The sequence below is a fragment of the Prionailurus viverrinus genome, chromosome B3, assembly GCF_022837055.1.
Source record: "Prionailurus viverrinus isolate Anna chromosome B3, UM_Priviv_1.0, whole genome shotgun sequence".
Classification (NCBI taxonomy): Eukaryota; Metazoa; Chordata; class Mammalia; order Carnivora; family Felidae; genus Prionailurus; species Prionailurus viverrinus.
Window position 1 is genome coordinate 12,505,851 of NC_062566.1, and position 26,201 is coordinate 12,532,051.

Genomic DNA, 26,201 nt, shown 5'->3' on the forward strand with positions numbered 1-26,201 from the left:
GTTAACCAGAGAGTTAAGGGAGATGATCTGGGCTGGATGTGGCTTAATCAGCTAAAACGAATGGTAAAAGCAGCCGAGATTCTGTTGCTGGCCCTGAAGAAGTAAGCCACTCCGGTGGGAGAAGACCCATCCTCCGGAAGGCCGGCGGTTCTGCAGCCCTAGGCATGAGTCCTGCCGGAGGCCCAGAGCCTCAGATGCTGGCACCCCCAGGCTACGTCTGGATTTCGGGCTGATGAGACTGAGCCAAGGGGCCGGCACACCCGTGTCCAGAGTCCTGACCCAAGGAAACTGTGAGAGACTCAAAGGAGCAAAGGTTTCAGGACTGTCGAGGCCAGTTTCCCTGGTCCCCAGCGGACGTGGTATCAGACTCATAGTGGCAAACCCACCACCCTGAGGCCTGGCCTGGGGCCCCTGCTCGCTGGGGGCCTGGTGCGTGTGCAGGTGGCATATCTGTGGGTGGGGGGGGTCTTCCACACAGACACAGAGATCGCCTGACATCTCCTCCGGGGTTGCTCCCAATGTGAAGCCACACCTGTCCTGAAGAACATTTCTGGAAAATTCCGGAACTGGTCCTGAGGCATGAGTGGTAGCCTACCTCTACCCATTGGGATCCAGAAGACTCTCTGAGCCCTGCCTTAACGTCCACGTGGAAAACAAGTCCACACTCTCTCCCTGCTCCTGTCCTGCACCCAATGACCCAACCACAGAACACCTTCACAGCCTCATCTGACTCGTTCCTCCTGTGAACAGTGAGGCCCTCTCGCCCTCGACAGCTCTGACCTGCGCCAACAAGGAGCGCGACTAAGGACGCTGAGCAGCGAGGCCCAGGAGGGATCACGGACACCCTCCCATCATCGGACAAACCTCAGGAACAAAAAGCGGAATGTTCTTGTTGTTGTTGTTAAAAAGAAGCGGTTTGAGGTGATGAATCTGCCAGCGCCCAAAGCTGTGCACCCCCGGGGCTGTGTCAGGGCCTCCTGACGGGCCAGCTGAACCACATTCCCGGTCCCCATGGGTCACTGGGTGAAGCTCCAGAAAGCGTGTTGCTTTCACAGCTAATAACTTTGGTCAGTACTCAGCAGAGAAGAAACCTGGGGGGGGGGGGGGGGGGGGGCGCCACGGTGGAGGCGGCACGCGGTGGGAAGAGGCCTGAGGTTTGCCCTACGTGGTGCCAGAGCAGTTGTGCCAAAGGCTGCAAGAGGCTCCGGGATTTGGCTTAAGAGCAACCAGTGCCATGTTGTTGCCCCCTCCCCCACTTTTTCTTAAACTCTGCGTGGATCGCTTTGGTCAAATACTTCCCAGAGATGTCTGGCCTGAGACCCCAGGTGCAAACCAGGACTAAAAGATTAAGGGAGATGCGGTGAACTTAAGGTGGCTCCGCAAAGGCCCAGGGTCCTTCCATCAGGATAACCTCCTTCCAAACTGCACCCTGCCCCCTCATCTCCACCTGCCGGGCCGCAGAGACTGGCTCTCAGAACCACCCATCTCGGGTGACCCAGGAAGGGTCATCGAGGAGGGGAATCTGAGGGAGGGCATCAGGGGCCCAGGCGTACGTACAGCATGTCGGGGCAGTTGTCCGGCTTGTCCAGAAGGCCGCCCTCCATGACGAAGCGAAGCACTTGCTCGTTGGACAAGCCCTGGTACGGCTGCTCGGCCAGTGTGGCGATCTCCCAGAGAACGACCCCGAAGGACCTAGGGTGAGAGAGGGGACGTGAGGGCTCAGAGAGGGGCGGGCAGCCCTCACTGCCCCTTCCCTTCCAGCATTTCCCCACCCCGGGTGCTGAAAACGTGCCCTCGGCATGGTGACTGAGCGAGCGTCCTCCAGTGTGCCCAGCAGCGGCGAAGCGTGGCCCTTGTCTTCCCACAGTGTGGGCAAAGCTGTAGCAGGGGGTGGTTTGCAGTGCCCCCTGAATGACTCAGAAGCACCTGCTTTCTCATTTGAACGCCGGGCAGGTTGAGTTCAGGGCCTGGCCCCAGCCACGGGCCCAATAGGGCAGTGTCTCCCAAATGTGCTCTATCCTCTAATTAAAGGCAGGTCCCCAGGCCCTGCCGGGACAGTGGTTTAGTGACCTCGAAAACAGCCTGGGACAATCAAGCCATTCAACAAGCTCCCCTATTTTGGAAACTTGTACCCAAGTAGCTCTCAATGCTGGCTGTGGAGTGAGTCTCCTGGCAAGTTTAGAAACATTTTTTTAATGTTTATTTAGTTTTGAGAGCGAGAGAAAGAGACAAAGTGCAAGTGGGGGAGGCGCAGGGAGAGAGGGAGGCATAGAATCCGAAACAAGCTCCAGGCTCTGTGCTGACCCCCACGCAGGGCTCGAACTCACGAACCGTGAGATCATGACCTGAGCTGAAGTTAGATGCTTAACCGACTGAGCTACCCATGTGCTCCTAAATATTTTTTTAATGTTTATTTATTTTTGAGAGAGAGAGAGTGAGCGAGTGAGCACGAGCAGGGGAGGGGCAGAGAGAGAGGGAGAGACAGAATCCAAAGCAGGCTCCAGGCTCTGAGCTGTCAGCACAGAGCCCGATGTGGGGCTCGAACCCACAGACCCTGAGATCATGACCTGAGCCAGTTAACAGACTGAGCCACCCCCGCACCCCTCCTGGTGAGTTTTCAAAATATACTGACGCCTGGGTCTCTGACCGCAGTTCTGACTTCCACAGGTCTGGAGGGTTAGAAAGCTCAGAAGGGGATCTCACAGGTCCAGTGGGGCCAGTGGGGAGGGAAGCCCTGTGGGAGTGAGCTGGGGAGCTGCCGGTCTGTGACATGTGACGGGGGCTCAGTCTCACAGCGAGAGAAGCCAGGAGCACAGCACTGGCTGACGGCGGGCTGGCAGGCAAGGAGGCATCCTTAAGAAGAGTTTAGCTGAGGGGCAAAGGGGCCAAGGCGTAAATTCAGCAGCGGGGGCAGTGAGCCATTCCGCTATGCATGCAGTTTTGCCTGCTGGTTTAGAAGATCTAACTGCTGGAAAACAAATTAAAATACGTGGACACGCACACAGAAAGTTCAGACAGATAATGTTTAAAAGGAGATTCTGTAACCTGCAAAATAAAGGTGGCCTCCCAACACTGCCACCTCGCACGAATTTTTTCAGCAGAATAAAGCAGGCTCGTCGGCAGCAAGCAGCCCGAGGGGCTTCCGACAGGACTGCGGAAGGGCCAGGGGGTGCTAGTGGCAGAGCCACACTGAAAATTCTGGGGCCTGGCGCTTCCCACCGAGAGCTCCCGGGATCCTGGCCCGGAGCCTGAGCCAATGTTTTATTCACTGCTTCAGCTACAGCTACTTTTCTGTGAGCAAAAGGTTTCTGTACAGGGGCGCCTGGGTGGCTCAGTCGGTTAGGCATCCGACTCTTGATTTCAGCTCAGATCATGCTCTCACGGTTCTTGGGTTCGAGCCCCATGTCCGGCTCTGCACTGCAGCGTGGAGCCTGCTTGGGATTCTCTCTCTGCCCCTCCCCTGCTCGCGAGCATGCTCTTTCTCTCTCTAAATATAAATAAATAAACATTAAAAAAAAAAAAAGGTTTCTGTGCAACTTTGTACTAAGAACAGATATCAGACATAAATAGAATCTTAGCAGAGGACCGACTCACCCAAGGCCCTTTTTAATTTCCAGTGACCAAGAAATAGCCTTTATATTGCACAAGAGACCTAGAAAAGCCAAAGACCCAGAGGCCTAAGTGTGGCTGAAGGCACACTTCAGAGGCTTGGGCTGAAAGCAGCCAGCTTCTCCACAACTCTGGTGCTGGGATGTCATACTGGAGTGGGCCTGGTCACATCGGCAGCGTGCCTCGGAGCTCCCAACCTTCATGTCTGGAATGTGGTACAGTGCAAGGAATGACAAGTGTGGCTGTTTTTACTGATTGCAGGCCTGGCCTGAGGAATCCTCTGAGAACAACACAGTTCCCCCCCCAGAGCCCCTTCTCCTCCAAAGACTCTGCCGGTGGGGCCAGCCCCTCTCAAGCAGCCCATTCTCACTCAACGGCTCCCGCACGGACTCTTCCGGCTCCCGGTGCTCTGTTTCAAGCTCCCGGTACCTTGGGCTATCCATAAACTTCCCGTGTCTCAGCCCAAGCTCTGCCTCTCGGTCCTGTTCTTCTGGCCTCAAGTAGCTGGTGTCCTGCCTCACTTGAGCAGTCAACCCAAGGCCGTCCTTCCCTCGGCCTCCTCAGGGTCCACCACGGCACTGACGGTCCTCCTCGGCCTATAGCACTCTTCCTTTCTGGTGCTAGCACCATTCATGATGCGGCCTGATGCTCTAGCTAACATGAACATCTTAAACCAGTCTCCCGTGTCGCTCTTCCTTCAGAAGCTTTATGCGTCTTTGCAGACCCTGAAGAATCAGGCCCAAGCCCCTGACACAACATCTGAGGCCTTACTTGCTCTCTCTCCACCCTAACTCCCTCAAGGAAGTCCCACCGTCTTTCGCAAGCGTGTCCTGCCGCCATAGCCTCTCTCGGCATTCCCGCGGTCTAGAACCTGCATCCCCACTGCCTTGTAAGTGACACTCCTACTTCAGGGTGCCCCACGGCCCCGTCTCTTCTGGCCAGGCTTTTGTGACTCCAACCTGTCAGGATCACTTCCTCTTCTCCACAAGGCTTCACCCTTCCAGGACAGGGAGTCGGTCTCTAGTCGCCCTGTTCTTGCACACACTGAGCATTTCCTGGGCCCCACCAGGTCCTCACGGTCACACGCATGAAGTCACACAGCAGGTAACAGGGCTGGCCTGGAGTGACTCCTGTGTGATGTCAGTATTCCTCGTCAGGGAGGGCCACTCAATGCTGGAGTCTGGTCACCCTTCGCGGGAAGTGACCGGCCGAGTCCAATGCGTGAAGGCTGAACCATCTCTACCCCACACCAAGATGCCCCCCTGGCATCACTAGTTGCCGCAGGAGCCATGTAAACATTCAGCGAGCTACTGCAGGCCTAATAGGGAGTACAGACACTCCAAAGCAGACCGCACCTCACAGGCTGAGCAGCCAAAGCCCAGAGATGCCCTGTGGTTTGACCAAGGCCACACGGCCAGACAGGGACACTAAGAGGCAAAGCCTGTGTACTTTTCAAAGCAGATGATTTACAACGGCATGGGCGCTGGTTTCAATGCCTTCATATAGTACCGAGTCATGAATTTTGTGGACAGGTTTCATCTGTAAACACTAGACAAATGTCTTTGCAGGACATCTTTTCTAAAAGGCGAAAGATTTATGCGATCTGAAGAGAAACCAGAGTATGTGTGATGTCTTTTCCAATCATGAGCACTGGGGGGTTTGCCCCGAAGAAGGTACAACTTGATGTGACTCTCACACATCACTGCCACTGCCACCTGGGGCCAGCGTTCAGGAACCACACCTCAGCACACCACGACAGGATCATGTCTGTGTCCCACCCACCAGCAAATTGAGACCTACACAGATCTCCACATTCCCCGCTGACGTGAATTAGCCAGTAAAGAAGCAAATAATTTTAAGTGGGTGCGGGCCTAGGTATTTGTGGAAGTTTGGAAACCTTCTTAGTAAGTCAAGAAATGAAGACTGTTGGAGGGTGATCCAGACGCCCAGGGAGGGGACACACTTGTGGGCTCCAACTGCCTAGTTTTTTGCTTGGTTCCCTCCATCCCTGGAGGGCACACTTGTGTCTTCTAAGCCAAAGGAATCATCCTGCAAGGACACGGTGCTACGACAGAGCTGCAGGAGTAGGAAGCACAGAGCCCGAGGGCCTGGGAATAAAATCTCAGAGGGCACTGGGAAAATGTGGAAGTGTTCAAACTAGAGAAAAGAGACCACTTCCTTGTGACTCCAAGGCCCGTCTCGTCAAAAACAGATGAGAGCATACGACTATGCTACAGAGGAGGGCCAACGGGTGTCACCAAGAGGCGGACTTAAGCATCATATGAGAAAGACCTGCAAAGAACAAGGGCGTCTTAAGAGTTAGGGTGGCTTGTCCTTGTGAGGGAGAGGACAAGTAGTCCTGGAGACATTTGAGCAGAAGCCTAACCACTAGCTGTCAAAGAGGCCACGGGTGGGATGTGGGGGCTGGACACAACCTTGGGAGTGCCTCCCAAACCAAAGATGCTGAGGTCTCTTTGACACAGTCAAATACAATTCTCTGTATCTCTATCTAGAGTTTCAACTATTTGGGAACACCTGTTTTGTGCTATTGAATACAATCTAAGGTGACTCCCATTCCTTTGACAGGGAGGGCTTAAGATCCTAGGCAGCTGAGGAACCTTCCATATTCACCAAGTCCTGGCCTACCCTACCCATGTTACCCTCAAAGGCTGTGTTACCAAAAAAAAAAAAAAAAAAAAGAGAGAGAGAGAGAGAATTTAAAGCACTGTTAATGCCTGAACACTGAACGGAATGATTATCAAATAGACACTCTTGTTTACATACACATATTACTCATGCTTAATGTCGATGCCGTCGAGTGGGAGAAAACTGGCATCGAACCCCCTGCATGTCCCTCTGTTGCTGCTGCTGGTGGCATTCGTTGCTAACCAGGGTTTGGGCAAAATTAGCCTGTGAGATATTAATAACTCTAGTTTTATCTTCTCATCCTGCCTCTGCTGTCCCTGGCTCGCACGGTTTTCTCTTTTATTGTACTACAAGCTGACCTCAGAGCTTTGGGAGGTATAGAGGCTACAATAATCAGATGCATGAACAGACCTTCTCTCCCCATCATCTCTACATCTAAAAATGGTGGTGAGCACTTTGATTTGACAGCAAAGAGCTAACTATCTTGGACAGGCCGACTGCAAAAACAGATCTCGTACGTGAACTCGAGAAGCAATCACGCTTTGCCGGGTCGTATTCAAATGCTATTTCCAATTTGCACCTGTCTTCGTAGTGAGATCCAAGGCCCTTGAACTATGAAAGGTTCACGAGGTTAAAAAAAAAAAAATGATGTCGGTCACTATTTAAATAGCTCCTCTATGTGGTCGTCCAGACAGTTGAGTAAACAACTCCCATTTCCGTAACACACCAGCAATGGGACCTCCCGAGAGGACAGCCAAGAAACTAGTTGACGTTCTAGGAGGTAGATGTGCCAGGGCCTCAGCCTGCCAAGGACCTCAGTTGTATTTCAGAACCTGGCCTCCTCTCCACAGTGTTGCTGAGGTATCACAGGAAACAGCACTACTGAGAGTCCTCTGTACTCCTCAGCTAAGCTTTCTACCCCAAGATACGTTATTGTGAAGGGAGACATTGTGCTTTCTACCTCATCCCTGGGTCCACAATGGTGAAGTCCTTTGAAAAAGGACAGACAGCAGATGGGACCAATGAGAGAACACATCCAGACTCACAAGCTTTGGGTGTGAACAAAGGAATGTCTGCAATCCGGAGTTGTAATTAGGTGAGGCAGCCGCACACACACCACGTTATCTATTTATTGGGAAAGATGGAACGAGGGCAGGTGGCCAGGGGAGAGGTGAAGTTTTCGGACACGTCCCGGCCCCTGGTGGTCTGTCTCTCAAGGGCTCCTCGCCACTTACTGAGTACTTAAGGACTGCAAGAAATGTGGGTCTCACAAATTCTTTAGAGCCCACAGATGCCCGCTGTCCTCAGCTAGCCCACTGACAACAGGAGCCCTTCAACCGTGCAGGACTATGGCCCACACAGCGCTTGGCCAAAGCTGGAAACGGGGTAACGATGAATAGAGACCAGTAGAAACATAAAGCCCTCGAGACAGAGCCAGTGGGATCTGTGGAAGCTGGAGGGCTCTGGGCTCGCATTACAGAAGGAGACTCTCATACCAGACGTCAGAGTGAGTGGTGAAGACCCCATCCTTGAGGGACTCGGGTGACATCCAGCGCACAGGCAGCAGCCCCTTCCCTCCTTTCCGGTAATAGTCTGTCTCGTAGATATCTCTCGTCATACCGAAATCTGTAAGGTGGAGAGAAGGCACGAGAGTGACGCACTTTGAGCAGCTCTCAGGGCGGAAGCAAAGATGTCCCATCACAGCTGTGGGGCACCCACGGGTGAGCCACACTCTCAGGAGGCTGGGTATCAGCATTTACAATTGTATAAGGCAGAATCGATAAGGGATGACTGATCAATTAATCCTGTGACAAGTAAATACCAATGAATGTCTGCTTCAAATAGGTTTACAATTGGAGTCCTTTGAAAAAAAAAAAAGTTGGGACCCCTGGGGGGGCTCAGTTGGTGACGCATCTGGCTTCGGCTCAGGTCATGATCTCATGGTTTGTGGGTCGAAGCCCCACGTCGGGCTCTGTGCCGACAGCTCAGAGCCTGGAGCCTGCTTCGGATTCTGTGTCTCCCTCTCTCTCTCTGCCCCTCCCCCGCTCACACTCTGTCTCTGTCTCTCTTTCCCTCTCAAAAATAAACAAACATTCAAAAAATTAATAAAAATAAAAAAATTTAATTTCATTCCAAATAAAGAAACAGATAAATAAAAAAGTTAATTCCTTTATTCATTTAAAGTGAGAAGCAGTTTATAAATTACCAAGTCTCCCACTTTATCAAGAAAATATTCACGTGTAGACCAAAGGTCATTTACATGTGGTTTTAGAACCTGGTGAAATAAATAAGAGCATTCTGACTCTTACTTACTTGGTAGCACTGCCCCACTGCCAGAGGAAATAAAATAGTTTTACTGCTTAATAAGGGGGAAAATATTGAAAGTACCAATTCACGGGGAAAGAAAAGTACACAGTAAGATGCTAGGAGATGCTATTTACTAGGCCCCTGAAGCTATTACCCAATAATGTTTTTCAACATAATGCTCCTACTCGTTTTTGAAAATTTGTTCCATTTTCCATGTCTCTAGAAGATGTCACATAATTATGTTTGATGGCAGGCCTGCTTTATAATCCTAAATTATCGCTTCTTTGTCAGATTTTGATTTTCCACTCAATCACCCAACCTTTTCTTACAGGGACTCTTCCATTTCCTTCCCCAGGAGAAAGGGCTGCTCTTCTTTCTAAAATGTTCATTCATGTCTCTAACTGTGCCACAAAGCGGTTAGGCTACAAAGCAAACACAGGGAATAAAGTTCCTTGCACGTTAACCAACACAATTTACTTGTACTGAGCTGAGGGGTCAACAGCTGCCTCTGGTGAAATTACTTGTCATGTTTGTACTCCATGAGACACCGGGCATTGGAAAAACAGATCTTTTGAACCCAAGTGAGGAATAAAAACCAAGTGTTGGAACCCTATCTCAGAATTAATCCAGTGACATGCAGAGGAGAGGACTTGTCTTTACTTGCACAAAAAGGAGAAAAAAAAAAAAAAAAGAAATCCCAGAAAAAGAACACAAGCTATTTCTTCCACAGCACAAAAGAAAAATTCCAAATGTTAGTGAGAAAAACTGCAAGTACAAATGTCACTGTAAATGTGCCACTGGGTTAAATGGCAAATATGGTCCTTGCTGATTTGGACTTCAAATGGCAAGTGGCCCGACAAGAGCTCTCCTACCGTGATGTGAAACCGGAAAGCAGGTAGCATGAGCTGAGCTCCTGCGTGTGCCAGGAAGCGGGTGTGGGAAGCAGGACGCTGATGGCCCCAGGAACTGACATCTACTGGGGACCTGTCCTGTGCCAGGTGTGTGCTTGGAGCTGTCCCGTGCCCAGTCCTGCCCACCATCTCGTGGGTCTGCTCTATCAGCATCCCCATTTCCAAGGGAAAGAAACTGAGGCTCAGAACTTAAGGCACTAGTCCCAAGTCTCATCTGCTAGCGGCAGAACCAGGATTTAAGCTCAGGGCTTCCCGGTTCTGTAGCGATGGGGAAGGAGGGCTGCCTGGCATCTCCATGGGAATAATCTGAGTCTTCATGGAAAAGGGGAAGGAACGAAAAGGGAAGGGGAAGGGAGCAGGGAGCACAAAGAAAGCCCAGACAGCGGCAAGAGAGGCTGTTTCCTAGAAACCCTGGAGCCTGTCAGCCTCCTGGGATTCAAGGGGCACCAGACGTGTGGATGCCTCAAAGGGCCAAATCCAGGGACATACTGATAGCTCATGAATGAGTAGTTCTGATGATATGGCTCTATGATATGGCTCCATTCATCATCTCTGTTTCCTCCAAATGAAAAATAAAGACACTAACCCCTAATTGGATAACTATTCTAGAGGGGATACTCCTCATTCACAACTAAAGGATCGAAATATTTCATTCAAAATCATAGCTAAAGAAAAAATATACTGCTAAAGAAAGATGAGCATTTCCATAACAGATAGTTCAAGAGCTAGAAAAAGGTTAAATTTATTTTACTTTATTTTTTTTCAGTACTTTGAATATATCATTCCACTCCCTTCTGGCCTATAAAGTTTCTGCTGAAAAATCAGCTTATAGTCTTATGGGGTTTCCCTTGTATGTAATTGTTTTCTTTTCTCTTGCTGCTTTTAAAACTTTATCACTACCTTTTGCCATTTTAATTATTATGTCTCTTGGTGTGGACCTCCTTGGTTGATTTTATTGGGGGCTCTCACTGCTTCCTGAGTCTATTTCCTTCTACAGATTAGGGAAGTTTCCAGCTATTATTTCCTCAAATAAATTTTCTCTCTCTTCTCCTTCTGGGATCTCTATAATGTGAATGCTATTATGCTTGATGGTGTTGCTGAGTTCCCTTAACCTATCCTTCTTTTATAATTCTTTTATCTTTTTCCTGTTCTGTTTGGTTGCTTTCCATTACTCCCTCTTCCAGTTCAGGGATCAGTTCTTCTGCTTCCTCTTCTACCGATTCCCTCTAGTGTATCTTTAATTTTGGTTACTAAGTTCTTCATCTCTGTCTGATTGGTTCTTTGGCATATTTTCTGTCTCTTTGTTGAAGGTCTCGGTGAGATCCTCTACTCTTTTCTCAAGTCCCGTGAGTATCTTTACGACCATTACTTTGATTTCTCTATCAGGCATATTGCCTACCTCTGGTTGGTTCAGCTCTTTTGCTGTGATTTTGTGCTAGTTTTTCAATTGGGACATAGTCCTCTGTCCCCTCATTTTGTCTAACTCTGTGTGTCTGTTTCTATGTGTTAGCAAAGTCAGCTACATCAAGGAGGTTAATTTTATTTTATTTTTATTTTTTTTTCAACGTTTATTTATTTTTGGGACAGAGAGAGACAGAGCATGAACGGGGGAGGGGCAGAGAGAGAGGGAGACACAGAATCGGAAACAGGCTCCAGGCTCCGAGCCATCAGCCCAGAGCCCGATGCGGGGCTTGAACTCACAGACCGCGAGATCGTGACCTGGCTGAAGTCGGACGCTTAACCGACTGCGCCACCCAGGTGCCCCAAGGAGGTTAATTTTAAATGGATTTTGGATGTAAAGTGTCCTCTGCAGTTTCTCAGAATAAATACTTGATGTTTTTCTGAGCCATCGTCATCTCATAATGGGAAGGTAAGGGTTCTGGTAAAAGTAGGTAGCTTTCCCGAGTAGCCCTGAGGTTATAAGTGTTTTTATCAGGATTAAGAGATCAAAGCAAAACCCAAACCTAAAGGCTAAAATGAATTTCTAACCAGCACCAGAAATGCAACCCAACCCCCCCTTTTTTGGTGCTTCAGTGGGTGGTGGCAACAAGGGGTCTAACCAGCAGGTTGATCAGCTAAGCGTTATAATACACAGGTCGAGAGCTCAGAGGTTGACCAACTTGGGTGTGAACCCCAATAAGCAGTGATCTTCCCTCACCTGAGTGATTGCACCTCCCTGTCACTGTTACTGCTCTATGCAGGGACTTCACTGTTGGGGGCCTCACATCTTAGAAACCTCCATGGACCGCTGAGAGGGCAAAACTCCTTTCAAGCCAGAAACATTGGAGGAAATGTTGGTAGTTTATATGGCAACTTTTACTCCCAAGTCAAAATCACCTGAGGACATTGCCTCAATTATTTCTGTAACCAACGCTTAGAACTCTTCTGCCAAAAAATGCTCCAAACGCCAGGAGAGGCTACCTCAGAGACCATGGCCTCAGCTCATCCTTGTCCACTGCCTGTTCTGCTGTGCCCACATGTGCTATAGGGATTTGAGCCAGCCCAGTCAGGTTTGTGATTGACTATCACTTGGAGACAACCAAGTTATTCCCAAGTACAAGACTCTGTACTCATGGGATGCACTGGAAAACCTCTTCACAGGTGGGTGAATGCCAGCTCGGTCTCTGAAATTTGTGTGAGTTTAGTTCCTGCTCAGACCTGAGAAGCTAAGAACACACCTCCGATTTTGACCGTGAAATCTTCAGCCACCATGCAGTTCCGGGCAGCAAGGTCCCTGTGGACAAACTTGTTGGCGTTGAGGTATGCCATGCCGTCCGCAATCTCTCCAGCCATCTGGATCATCTTGCTTAGGCTTGGAGGTGCTAGGACTGGATTATTCTGTTGGAGATAAAAAAAAAAAAAAAAAAAAAAAAATTTCACGTGAGAATTTAGGAATACCCCCCACCCTAATTCTTCCAGGGTGTGCAAATCCATCGTTGTTCAATCTGAGCACCACAGGTCAGTCTGCTAAGAAACAGGACTTGCTCAGAAGGAACATATTATTATGGAGACCATAGCATCTGCTTCGTGGTAAAGTCATGCGCTTGCCCGCTGACCACATCACACAGAGTTGCAGAGAGAAACGCTAATTAGCACAACTTGGGACCAGCATTTTCTATTTTGGGTAGGGCAAAAATTATTTAAAGTGAAACTAACAATTTCAGATATTAAGATTTCTTGATTACTCAAGTTTTTATTAGTTTATATGTTCCTTTTCTGTCTATAATCAAAGTGCAGGTGAAAGGAGCGAGAGAATATTACAAAGGCTGTGTGGAAATAAGTAAATGTGTTTCCCAAATGGACCCCGTATGCTTTATTTCCCATGTGAGCATTGTTATCAAGTATCTGATCTTTTTCTTTCTCTTTAACTTTCATCTAAAGTACAAAAGTATCAGGGCTAACGTTTTCACTTCACAACGTGGCACTCCTTGGGTTGTTGTTTTCTGTGGGCACCAAGGAAAACAGGCACTCGCCAATTAATTTAAGTCCAGATGAAGCATATTCTGGAGGGGGATCAATGTAAAACAGGGACACGTAACTTGATAAGCATTTCCTCTTTGTAGAGGAGGGCTTTGGAATTAAAGAAAAATACCTCAGAATAATAAAAAATCCATTTAGAAAAAAGCTTATATAAAACATGTGCCAAAATCTCTCCATCCTAAAAAAAAAAAAAATACAGAGCAAATCAGCCCGCCACAGTTTAGATACTAACCACCTCTTGCTTGTGCTGTGCGATAGAGTTTACCTCAGTTTCCCTGACTACAGAGCATCTGTTACAACACTGCAAAGCCACATTACTCTGACAGGTCCCAAAGCGCCACCTTCCCGGCTCAAACCCTGGGTGCCAGGGGAAGAGCATGCCTGGGTGGGGTCACTGCCGGAAGCATGAGCTGGGACCACACATGGGAAGTGCCTGCCAGTGCCTGGCCAGGGTCTGTGCTCAGTGGATGTTGGCTATGCCCAGTGATGTGCTGGTTTCTGCTGAAAGCTGCCTTCTAGAAGCAGTATAACAACCCTCCAAAGCACTTGTGGGTTAGTTCCCTACACATGACGTACGTTTACATTCTGAAGAGACTATCAAGACAGTCCCTGGTGGTTTAAAATACTTATCGCGGAGTTTCCTGGGGGAAGTGACATGATGTCCCCAAGGGTAAGCCCAAACCAGCACTTTCTTTTTACATGGGAGTCTCCTTTAGACAAGCTTTTCTGTCTCAGGACCCACCGTTGCCTTTTAAGCTTTCTGGGGCTTTAGATATGCATGGTATGCTAGGAAATCTGCAGGTGAACTGTTAAGTTGATGCTCATAATACTTAAGCTGTGGAGTATTAAGTGTATGTGTTTACTGGAAGTGGTCATTTATGGGCGCCTGGGTGGTTCAGCCAGTGAAGCGTCTGACTTCAGTTCAGGTCATGATCTCACAGTTCGTGACTTTGAGCCCCACATCGGGCTGTGTGCTGACAGCTCAGAGCCTGGAGCCTGCTTTGGATTCTGTGTCTCCCTCTCTCTCTCTGCCCCTCCCCTGCTTGCACCCTGTCTCTCTCTCTCCCTCAAAAATACACATTAAAATTTTTAAGAAAAAAGAAGTGGTCATTCATAGTTAACATGAAGGATAGAATCAATAAAAGGAATCTGAGTATACATATTGGAAGAGAGGGCTGACATTTGATCAGTTCATGGTGCCACACTGCCATTCTTTCAGGCGTTTCAGAGAGCGGAAATCTTTAATCTGCTTCGAGCTACTGAAGGCATGTATACACAAACACCCACATTTAGCAAAGTAAATGAGCAAATCTTAACTTGGGGAGAAGATGCCAAATAGAGTATAATGAATCTGCAGGACAAGCATACATATTTTTATCCTTGACCTGAGTTAGAAAGAACAAGTTTAAATCTGACACATCTAAAAGTGAATTTGAGATCTGGAAAAGGGACTTTCAGAAACCTTCTTGTCCAACCATCTTATTTTACACACGAGGACACTGAGGTGCGGAGGCCCGAAGCAGCTGCCTGAGGACGGCAGACAGCTTGCAGCAAAGCCGGGACGGAGACTACGTGTTTCCAAACGTTTATTCTGTGCCTGAAATCGGGGACGCAGGGAAGGAGCGTTTCATACTTTTCAGATGTCTGCATGAATCTGATAAGAAATACACTGCCGTGTCTTGGGCCACCTATCTGATGAAGCTTTTCTCCCTCATGCTGGCTTGTGTATTACAGAAGTGAGGCAGTTTACGATCCAGGGGACCTGGGGAGCCACACTGTAGAGCAGAGGGTGGGTGTGTGTTGTAAATCATCCTGCTCAGGGCCTCGGGCCACACTTGGCCTCGTGACCCTCAGAGAACCACAAGGACAATCATCTGCTGTGAATGGAGGAAGCCACGTGCAAACAGGTGCTCAGAACTAAAATTTAAGGAACAACTACTTGGGAGATAATTAAGTTGTAGATGAAAAGAAAACCAAAGATTAGGCTCAAACAGGGAAAGGCTGTAGAGATTCAAAAGGGAAGTATTCTGGGAATACAAGCAGATGCAAAGCCTGCTCACCACAGAGCAAAGTCAGGGTGAAAGTGAGGCCTTCAGACCCACCGAGGGGGCCGAATGAAAGGCAGATGTTGCTGGTATTATTTGTAAGTATTTATCTACGAGTTTATTCTTAGAGTGACTCACTTGGAGTCATGCTTCCATATGCTAAAAAGCTGCCTTGTGGGTTCATGCCACAGACGGGGAGACACCACAGTGACTAATGAAAAATTGCAGAGGACTTCAGCAGGTTTACAAGTTGAAGCTCATAACACAAATTGGTCTTTTTTACTAGACTAAGCAGACACTGTGCAGCTGAGGCGATTATCATTCTGCCTCAGGATCAAGCCTGACATGTGGATGCAGAGTTCGAGAAAACAGGGCCTCCCGGTCTCAAAGGCTCAGACTGTTGACAGCCTGGGGGAAGGGACGTGTGTGGGGAGGGGGCTTGTGAATAAGGGGGCATCTATGTGTACAGAGCCGGGTGGGAAACCACACCAGCAACAAGAATCACGTCAACCTAACATTGAACTCTGACAGGCGTTTACTGAAAGACTGCCTGCCACAAACATGGACCCTGAACTGGCAGCGCTCGGAGCCTGGGAGGAAAAGCTGAACACGATGGGGTGGAAGGGGAATCCGCTCGGAGGACCATAGAAGAGAGAGTTGGTGCTAGGGGAGCAGTCATGGAGGGTCCCTGCCTTCCGGGCAGGGGAGCAGGGAAGGCTTCAGGGAGGAAGCTGTGCAGAAGCAGGGAGAAGTCAGGGAGCACCTGCGGCGGAGGAGGGAACTAGAGGGGGGCGGAATGCAGAACAGGAGCACAGAGGGGTTAAGCAGAAGGGTATCTGAGAAATGGCAAGGGGCTCCCACAAAAGCTCGAGGTCTCTCTCTAGTCGGGGACATCTTTCATACAAAGGACCTGTAACCAAGCATGCAGCAAGAAACATTCAATGTTGAAAAGTAAGCAGGTTTAAAGACACAGGGGTGCCTGGTGGCTCCGTTGGTTGGGTATCTGACTTCGGCTCAGGTCATGATCTCACGGTTTGCGAGCTTGACCCCGGGTCGGGCTCTGTGCTGACAGCTTGGAGCCGGAAGCCTGCTTCCCGTTCTGTGTCTCCCCTTCTCTCTGCCCCTCCCCCGCTCACACTCAAAAAAATTTTTTAAAAATAAAAAAAATAAACACACAATATCTTCTGGGGGGGGGGTGTGGTGGGAAGGTGCTAAAGAAAGAACAGGTAACGTATGAAGTCCGTGAAAACCAAAACTGACCTCTATTTCTGGCCTCAGAGACCTGAGATAACTTTTGAGATCACCCCGCGTCATCAGTTCCATGATGACCAGCGTCGGCTGGCCCTGGGACACCACGCCCAGCAACCGCACCTGGGAGGAATGACAGAGAGAAGGACTCAGAGGGTGAGGGTTGCCCGTGACAGTCCCCATCCAGGCTGCTAGAACAGTCTGTGACCTGCAGAGCCCAGACGTGCGGGCCACAGGGCCCCCACTGGCCGGGGTCTACACCACAGCCAGAGCCGCTAGTGCACAGGTGTCTAAGGGCCAACAGTGAGGTGACGGGGAACTCTGGAAGGCGGGGCGAGACACCAAACCCCCAAGTGATGCCACTGACACTCTGGGGGGCCCCACTGAGGTGTTCTCCCTGCGTCAGTTTCTGGCTTCTCAGGGCATTCTCTTACCACATGGTGACAATTGAACTCCTTCATCACTGAAGCCTCGTTGAGAAATTCAATCCTTTCACGCATGCTCGCGGCCTCGTTCACCGTTTTGATGGCCACCCTGGTTTCGGGCTCATCTTTAACCACGCCTTTGGCAACTCCTTCGTAGACCATCCCAAACGAGCCCTGCCCCAGCTCTCGGCTCATGGTGATTTTCTCCCGAGCAACCTCCCACTCATCAGGTACATACACTGGAGAAGAAACCAGAACCGAAACAGGTAAGGCAGGGAGCCCCTGGGCAGAAGATGCTTTTGGGGGAAACCAGAATATAAGATGCCACTTCCTGAAGTCCACAGAGAACATCAGGAAACAGTGACACTGCTTGTCCTGAAATTTCTGCAAGACAGCTATACGGTCACACACTGGTATTTCAAGTCTTCAAGGATTCTGAGATAATTTTAGGATCCTAACAGCACACAGGAACCACAAAGGAATCCAATTTGAGATGTGCTAAGTATAGAATTCACAACAGGCTTCAAAGACTTAGTATGAAAAAAAACTCACGCAAATATTTCAATAGTTTTTAGACTGACTACCTATTTAAATTGATAATACTTTGGACATACCGGGTTAAATAACGTGTATCATGAACACTTTTTCACTTCTTTTTTAAATGTTTTTTCATGTTATAGAGAGAGAGAGAGCATGAGTGGGGAAGGGGCAGAGAGAGAGGGGAGGACAGAGGATCTGAAGTGGGCTCTTCACTGACAGCAGTGAGCCTGATGTGGGGCTTGAACTCACGGATTGTGAGATCGTGACCTAAGTGAAGTGGGATTTCAATTGACTGAGCCACGGCAGGTGCCCCTCACCTGTTTCTTTTATACTTTTTTAAACGTGGTTATTAGAAAAACTTATGGTTACATATGGGACTGGCCTTCTATTTCTATTGGTAGCACTATTCTAGTTTAGACAAGTGTCTCCAGCCTCAGCGAAGCCCCTGGGGTGTCTATACAGGAACAGAAGCTGCTGAACTCTGGCACCAAGGACCATCAGTGGTGAGCAAGGTGGAGGGACAGCTGGTGAGCACAGGGGTCTCCCCAGGGCCCTGGCCTGAGCTCCATGAACTCAGGGACCGCCCACAACTGGGTTGAGGGGCTGGGAGGTGGGACATGGTAAGACAGAGCCTGAACATGACTTCTCCAGCCAAGGCTTTCAGTCAATCTGGTGTAAGAAAACAAAGAAGTAATTCCAGGCAGGCAGGAAGGAGAAACAAAGAGGAAAAGGGAGAAGAGAGGTAAGAAAGAAAAGAAAACAATACAGAGGATCCATCCCACAACTCAGATGGGCAGAATGAAAAAGAAAAAGAAAAAAACAGGGGCGCCTGGGTGGCGCAGTCGGTTAAGCGTCCGACTTCAGCCAGGTCACGATCTCGCGGTCCGTGAGTTCGAGCCCCGCGTCGGGCTCTGGGCTGATGGCTCAGAGCCTGGAGCCTGTTTCCGATTCTGTGTCTCCCTCTCTCTCTGCCCCTCCCCCGTTCATGCTCTGGCTCTCTCTGTCCCAAAAATAAATAAACGTTGAAAAAAAAAATTAAAAAAACAAAAAAAAAAACAACCGCAACCTGTTCCATGAGCTCCCTAAGAAATTTCAGTTATAAGGACATCCTTCTAATGCTGTGTGTGCTTCTGTCCTTGCCGGAGAGGGGGATTCCCAGCAGGCTCCACTGTATACCAGGAAGGGGTCCCGGCTCAGAAATGCAGGACTGGGGAGCTGCGATGGCATCTGTGTTTGCTTGTATGCTTTTGGACGTTAACCTTGCGCTTACGGCTGGATGTGGGAGCAGTGGCTGGCAGCTGGATTCCAACACCACTGGGTCTCCTGTACTTTCATGTCTGGAAGGAAAGACGTCTATAAATTAGGCCCAGGAGATCCCACCAACTTACGCCACTGTCCAATATGGCCTATGTTCATCAATCTAGAATTTTCTCTCATACGCACTTTTGTATTTCCCATTACATATGTAGTTTAGGAATTTCGTAAACGGGAGTCTACCTTCTATGTGGCTTAGATGTCATACGGCCCCTAAGAAGAGGCTGAGGCTTGCTTAGGAGAGTAAGTATGCAAGACAAGCCAGTAGATAAGACTCTTCACGATACCCCTCAGAAAGTATAGAGAAACCGCCTGTATCCGTTTATCTCTGAAAATCCGGGCTTGCTTTTAATCAGAATTAACTCTGTAGCACACCATAAAACACGGAGTTAAAACCAATCCCATTCCTTCCTTGGGAGGTCCCTGAAGTCAATACTTGCAATCTCTTTCTCTAAATTCAACCCAGCAGCTCTGACTCGAGCCAGCAGGTCCTGAGCCCCGCCAGCCGGCAACGGGTTATGTGCACAATGTTATCAGCACTTCCCTAGCGGGGATTTTTGGTATATTCTGGAGAATGGTGACGTGCAGAATAGCTTCTGGAGAAAGAAGTGTTTAAAGCATTTTCGAACTGCAATGTCATTTTGTCGCCCCTCGAGGAGACTAACTATAAGGTGCTTGTCAAATGGCCGAATAAATTAAGTTCAAATGAGGTGACCGTGTTCCTACCTGTTGTTGGCCTGGGTGACAATGCGTTGGGTTTTTATTTTATTTTTAAAGGCGAATCAAGGCATATTATGAAAGTAGTTCTGGAAAGATATAAAATTTGCATTCAAATCACCATTAGAGTCTGATATTATTGTACTAATGCTCTTTCTAAGCTTCCTGGACACTTCATAGTCAAAACGACAAAATGCCAGTCTTCTGTGCTTTATTTCAAAGCAGAGCAAATTCTCTGGAATAGCCTTATTCCACCTCTACAGAGAAGGAAAGTGGCCTTGCATTTCCTAATAAATTCCATTAAGTGTGTGATGACTCCTTACCTTATCTGACTTAAAAAAAAAAAAAGCTATTAATTATATAAGCAATGCATAAAAATCTTTTTGCTTTTTTTTTTTTTAATAAAGAAAAAGATACTTTCCACAAGTAACTACTATTTTAAATTTGGTGTGTATCCTTCCAGAATGCTCTCTATGTCTTATATACATACATACATCAAAGGAGTATAGAAATATGTGTGTGTGTACGTGTGTATGTATATGTACACACATACCTACATGCCTATTAAAAATACAGCTTTGTGGGGCACCTGGCTGGCTTAGTTGTTTAGGCGTCCCACTCTTGATTTCGGCTCAGGTCACGATCTCACAGTTCACGGGGTCAAGCCCTGCATCAGGCTCTGTGCTGACAGTGTGGAGCCTGCTTGAGATTCTCTCTCCCTCTCTCTCTCTCTGCCCCTCCCCTGCCCGTTCTTTCTCAAAATAAAAATAAAATAAAGACATTAAAAAATACAACTTGGTGAGACTTCTATAGAATCAGGAAGAATGTCCTTATTCTGCACTTGATTCCCATTCAGGGGAGGCTGCTTTTGATCGGCTTCGCTGTAAACAGAACTGGATTAGAAATTATTAGAGAAATCAAAACAAAACTTTACACATTTATATAGTGCTTTTAAAGCGTCAGTGTGTTTTCTTATGTTTTCCATTTACTCAGGGTAATCGATCAGAATAATCACAACTCCATTTCACACGTCCTGCACACCAACTTTCACTTCACCTGAAGCAAGAAGGAGGCACACACGGTTTCTAAACACACCTCCCTGAGTTCATGTACTCATTCGTTCATCTGGTGGACCCAAGCCAGCTCCTCCTGTGGGTCAGCTTCCCTGCGGTCGACAAGATGCCAGAGACCATGTCATCCTGACTTCTCAACCACCTAGTATGCACATGTGTCCTCTGAACCTCATCGCCTCACCTACAGACAGGCGGGCATTAGAAAAGCCACCTTACCGGGACACAGGGATCAAAGGGAACAGCGTTCGTAAAAGCCCCCAGCAAGTGCCAGTATCACTAGACCCCAGGACCAGTGCCCGGCCTGGACTTACTTATAAAGGTTTGGATTCAAGCACAATAGGGAGAAGAGACAGTAAATAAGGAAAAAACGAAATAACCATCGAATAAAACCCAACTGCCAAGTCAGACCTCAGTCACTTAACTAAATGGACCTCATGAGTTATTACCCAAGGGTATGTGAATGGGCCGTGAGGGTATAAGTCATAGGAGCCCGGTCAGGAGGGAATGAGCAGAAAAACTCCAAGACAGAAAAATGCAGAGAAGCCATGAGTGATCAAAGACCATCATAGCGATACGAAACTCAGGCTGAAACAAGTTTAAAGGAACTATTTGGTCAGCTGCAGCGTATCCTCTGACTAGATGTCAACAATTAAACAACTTTTGTCATCCTAGCATAAAATCTCAGGCAATTAAGTAAACTGACAACTGTGCTGACCAGTTGTCTCTGAAGACTGTTTTTCTTTGGGGGCATTCCATACAGTCCCAGAATTTTCGACATATTCAGTGAACTGCTAAAAACTTTGATTTAAAAGAGAAAGGGGGCGGGGGCACCTGGGTGACTCAGTCCAGCAAGTGTCTGACTTTGGCTCAGGTCATGATCTCACGGTTTGTGAGTTCAAGCCCCGCGATGAGCTCTGCGCTGACAGCTCAGAGCCTGCTTGGCATTCTCTCTCTCTCTCCCCCTCCCTCTGCCCCTCCCCTACTCGCTCTTTCTCTCTCTCTCTCAAAATAAATTAACTTAAAAAAAATAATAAAAATTTAAAGAAAGTGTTAACGATGACATATTTGAAGCCAAAGTTACGTCAAATAACGCAAACCTCTTCTCCCTAAATTAGCCGCACTCCTGAAAGCTCCCCAGTCTGGGACCTGACTGGGTCCAGGCAGCGCCCGGAGCTTAGCTGCTTACCATCTGCGGCACTGAAGTACTCTGGGTTCACCGAAGCATACAGCACTCCATTCCCCAGCCTGCTGTTATTTCTGTAAGAAGGAAAAAATTCAGGTTAAAAAAACCCGACGTGCACACATCTCATCTTTGCTCTATCAGCTTTATTTATCCCATTTTAAGTATCAGAAGGAAGGGAGCAAGGGGCACCTACTGCCTGCAGACCCTCACCTACACTCCCCCATCTGGCCTGGGGCCAAAGACATCTGCTAACAGGGCTCTGGGCTTCCTCAGTGGTCTTGGATGAAAGCCTCGTAAGAAACATTTGTTTCTTGGGGCGCCCGGGTGGCTCCGTCGATTGGGCGTCCGACTTTGGCTCAGGGTCATGATCTCATGGTTCATGAGCTCAAGCCCCGCCTCTGGTTCTGCGCTGTCCACACAGAGCCCACTTCAGATCCTCTGTCTGCCCTCCTCTCTCTGCCACTCCCCTACTTTCGCTCTTCCCCAAATTAAGAAAAAAACAAAAAACCAAAAACAACTGTTTCTTTACTTCATTGGAAATTGAAAGGTCTACTGGATAGAAAAGGCTGGGACACTGGGTTTGGAAAATCTCTGCATAAGCAGCGGTATCTGAGGGTGCAACCAGCAAGGGGACAAACCCTACCGGCCCGAGATATATTTTCTGTTGTCACTGACTCGTTAAGAAACGTTCCCTTTTCCTGTGAAGAGCAGTGATTGGAAAATCAGGTTTCCCGACCCATGGGGTATTTCCTCAAAATCCTCAAATCGCGTACCTGAACTCAGGTTCAAATCATCAGAGCACACAGCCACAAAAAGTGTCTGAGCTTTTCCTGGAGGCTCTCACCTTTTTCTGTGGAAGACGTACAACATGATAACCAGTCCCCCCACTATCAGCAGGACGGCAACAGGCAGAGCGATGATCAGGTGGATGAAATTTTCATATGTTACTGCCGAGACAAGGGAAATGATAAAATATCACTGGGTGAACAAGCTGGTCCTCTTTTTTTTTTTTTTAAGCTAGAAATATGAAAAAAAAAATCCCCCCAAATTCCTTGACTGCCCTATCACAAACTAGGAATTCTGAAGATAAATGGTATTGGATAGGACAAGCAAAAACCCCTGAGTTATCTGGGGGGGAGGGGGGGTGGAGATAAAATAAGTGTGTACTGAGGAGTATAGTCATTTTTAAAGTACAGTGCATTCCTGGGGCACCCGGGTGTTGAGCTCAAGTGGTTAAGCATCTGACTTTGGCTCAGGTCATGATCTCATGGTTTGTGAGTTTGAGCTCCACATTGGGCTCTCTGCTGTCAGTACAGAGCCTGCTTCAGATCTTCTGCCCCCTCTCTCTGCCCTTCCCCCACTCATGTGCTATCTTTCTACTAAAAATAAGTAAATATTTTTTTTTTAAAGTACAGTGTATTCTGAAATAACAGTTCAAATGGTGGGCTCGAGTGAAATAATATTTGTATGCAATTCAATGACTGTTAATGTATACATATATATATAAATAAATTTGCTAAAATAAAATGAATAGATTTTTACATAAATAGTGCTCAAGTGGTACTGATGCTTGTTTTTATTTAAGAAGAATTTTTTTTAATGTTTATTTATTTTTGAGAGAGAGAGAGAGAGAGAGAGAGAGAGAGAGAGAGAGAGAGACAGAACGCAAGCCGGGGAGGGGCACAGAGAGAAAGACACAGAATCTGAAGCAGGCTCCAGGTTCTGAGCTGTCAGTACACAGCCCGATGTGGGGCTTGAACCCACGAACTATAAGATCATGACCTGAGCCGAAGTCGGATGCTTAACCAACTGAGCCACCCAGGTGCCCCCTTTTTTTCCCCTAAGATAATTTTTTCAAATGTTTATTTATTTTGAGAGAAAGAGACAGAGAAAGTGCATGTGTGTGAGCAGGAGGGGGGTAGAGAGAAAGGGAGAGACAGAATCCCAGGCAGGCTCCTCACTGTTAGTGCAGAGAACCACAACTAACTCAATGGCACCCCTTGCTGAAATTGCTCTGAATTCTCCCCAAATGTTTGGGTCTAATTACAAGCTTGACCGAAACACCTGCTCCTCACTGTCACCAGCCCTCATATGACAGGAGCCAGGCTGGACACTGGGGATGCTGACGCATACTCTGGAAGATTCTCCTGGATGCGGGAGATGAGTGTGTCCACAGGTAGCACAAGAACCGAAAAAAGTGGGCTGCACACACTTCAGGGATGCAGAGAGGAAGGGAGAGGCGAGAAGGGAGCCAGGGGAAGCCTTCCAAGTGCAGAGGAACGGCAGGGGAAGCCTTCCAAGTGCAGAGGAAAGGATACTGGAGACTGGTTCCCAAGGGGCCTGTTCAAGCTGAGCAGTTTGAACCTCATTCTGCAGATGAAAGGCAGCCGGTGTGAGCTCTCAGGCCCCGCAGTGAACCGATCAGATTTGTGTCTGGAGAGATGGCTGTGCGTGAGGCCAGCCTGCAGCGGGCTGGCAGCATGGAGGAGGCACTGCGGGTCCTGGAGGGGCTGGGCCAGGGGGCGGGGACCTTGGTTTGTGCTGCGTTATCTAGCCCAGACCTCACAAAGAGACCACTGGTCTTTTTCTATAGAAGAAGACTCCCAGAGGTGACCTGAACTCCCCAAGGGTCACACAGGCAGCTGGTAAGCCATGGTCCTGGGATTGAGAGGGTACAGGCTTCCTGTACCCACAGCTCAGAGCTGCCCCAAAAAGCAAGCACCTAAAGTGGTGGCAACAGGGGTTGGATTTCAGTGGCACACGAGAGGCTGAATCAATATGACAGGGGGCGGGGGGTGGGGGTTGCTGAATGAGAAATGGGTGGCTGGGGAGAAAGAAAAGGTGGGGAATGGCTGTAACGGTCCAGGCTTGGGTGGGGCATGGATTATGGTGCCACTCACTGACCTTGGGAACAGAGGCCAGAGAGATACTCTGAGGGTAGCAGCTGTGATTTTGGTTTTGTGCACGAGGAGTTCGAGTCTGAGGTACGCGAGCAGGGGAGGGGCAGACAGAGAGGGAGACACAGAACCCGAAGCAGGCTCCAGGCTCCGAGCTGTCAGCACAGAGCCTGACACGGGACTTGAACTCACAACAGTGAGACCATGACCTGAGCCAAAGTTGGATGCTTAACTGACTGAGCCACCCAGGAGCCCCAAGCTATTGTACTTTTAAAATTAAAGACATTTTGGGGGCGTCTGGGTGGCTCAGTCGGGTGAGTGTCCGGCTCTTGATTTCAGCTCATGATCCCGAGGTCATGGGATCGAGCCTGGTGTTGGGCTCTGCGCTGAGCATGGAGCCTGCTTAAGATTCTCTCTCTCTCTCTCTCTCTCTCTCTCTCTCTCTGCCCCCTCCCCCTGCTCATGCTCTCTCTAAAATAAAAAAAAATTAAAGACATTTTTTATCAGATAGCTCTCAGAAATGGATTCAGTCTCCTGCATTTTCCAATTCTTGAAAATACTCTCAAGTTATCACTGCCTTTGGGAAGCCAGTAGAGTTTTAGTTTTTCTTCCTGAGGACTATTTCTTATATTTGTATCACTGATACTACTGGTCAGGCTGTACCGTGTTCTTTCTGAGTCCCACATTTCAACGGGGACATGGACAAATGGGAACACAGCCAGAGAAGAACAAAATGATTAGACGGGTAGAAAATTGGTCTCTGAGACTGGGGCTACAAGAAAGGGCCAAAAGACCAGAGATTATTTAGTCTGGAGAAGAAAAGTCTGGAGAGTAATTTAATAGTTTTCAAGCACATGAAGGGCTCCTTAAAGGACAGCAGTTGCCAGAAAGCCTTGTAAAGCTTCTGTCTCCTCTGAGGATTAAACAGGAGTAAGAGACACTGCACTGGGACAGGAGAGTCTTGTCTGACATGAGGACAAACCTCCCAGCAGCAAAGCGGGCATGCAGATTTAATTTTCCTGCAGTAGATGTCAACTTCTGCTGGAAAGAGTCCATCAGAGGGACTCCCGGTTTCCAGTGGGAACCTAGCACTCACGGGGTTAAAGATGGGGTAGCCATGGCACAGAGGGCCTCGCCTTCTCTGAAGGTAAGTCAGAGCTGCTATTTCAAAGGTCGCAGCCTGATGCTCGACCAACCCCTAAACTGAGGCTCTTGTTCCTAAGGGATGAGGAGAGGGGAGGGGAGAAGAGGAAGCTAGATGCTACTCTAGACAGAACTATGGTGAGGGTTCTAGCACTGGACTGGGTGGCACAGGCACACTGGTAAGAGCAGGGTAAGTGGACCCCATGGGGAGTTCAGACTACTTTAGTTGATGGAATAACCTGCCTCAGCTATCTGTTTACCCCTAAAACTTGAACTCAGGCACAGGGCCAGGCTCATAAAAATGCTACCTTGAGGTCTGCAGTTCTATTCACTCCATTCTTCTTCTGATATTTGTACTATTAGGATTTTCAAATACCTGTCTTTGGCTATTAGGCACTAACCAGGTGGACTGCTGGAATGGCTGAAGTCCAGAACTTAAAAACTCGGGGCGCCTGAGTGGCGTCCAACTTTGGCTCAGGTCATGATCTCATGGCTTATAAATTCAAGCCCCGCATGGGGCTCTGTGCTGACAGCTCAGAGCCCAGAACCTATTTTAGATCCTGTGTCTCCCTCTCTCTCTGCCTCTCTTCCACTCGCCCTCTGTCTCTCTCTGTCAAAAATAAATAAAACATTAAAAAATTAAAAAAAAAAATAAAAATAAAA

At 48.3% G+C, this 26,201-nt stretch overlaps 1 protein-coding gene across 2 annotated transcripts in view; it reads right to left on the reverse strand.

Moving 5' to 3' along the window:
• IGF1R (insulin like growth factor 1 receptor) overlaps positions 1–26,201 on the reverse strand; it is a 309,638-nt gene that overhangs the window by 15,573 nt on the left and 267,864 nt on the right. For both annotated transcript variants that reach the window (XM_047862425.1, XM_047862426.1), the window contains exons 14-20: positions 22,343–22,445; positions 21,502–21,572; positions 16,681–16,910; positions 16,259–16,369; positions 12,152–12,311; positions 7,752–7,881; positions 1,558–1,692 (exon numbers count right to left, since the gene is read on the reverse strand). In XM_047862425.1, the coding sequence (XP_047718381.1) occupies positions 1,558–1,692; positions 7,752–7,881; positions 12,152–12,311; positions 16,259–16,369; positions 16,681–16,910; positions 21,502–21,572; positions 22,343–22,445 (940 nt within the window). The remainder of the gene's footprint in view (positions 1–1,557; positions 1,693–7,751; positions 7,882–12,151; positions 12,312–16,258; positions 16,370–16,680; positions 16,911–21,501; positions 21,573–22,342; positions 22,446–26,201) is intronic.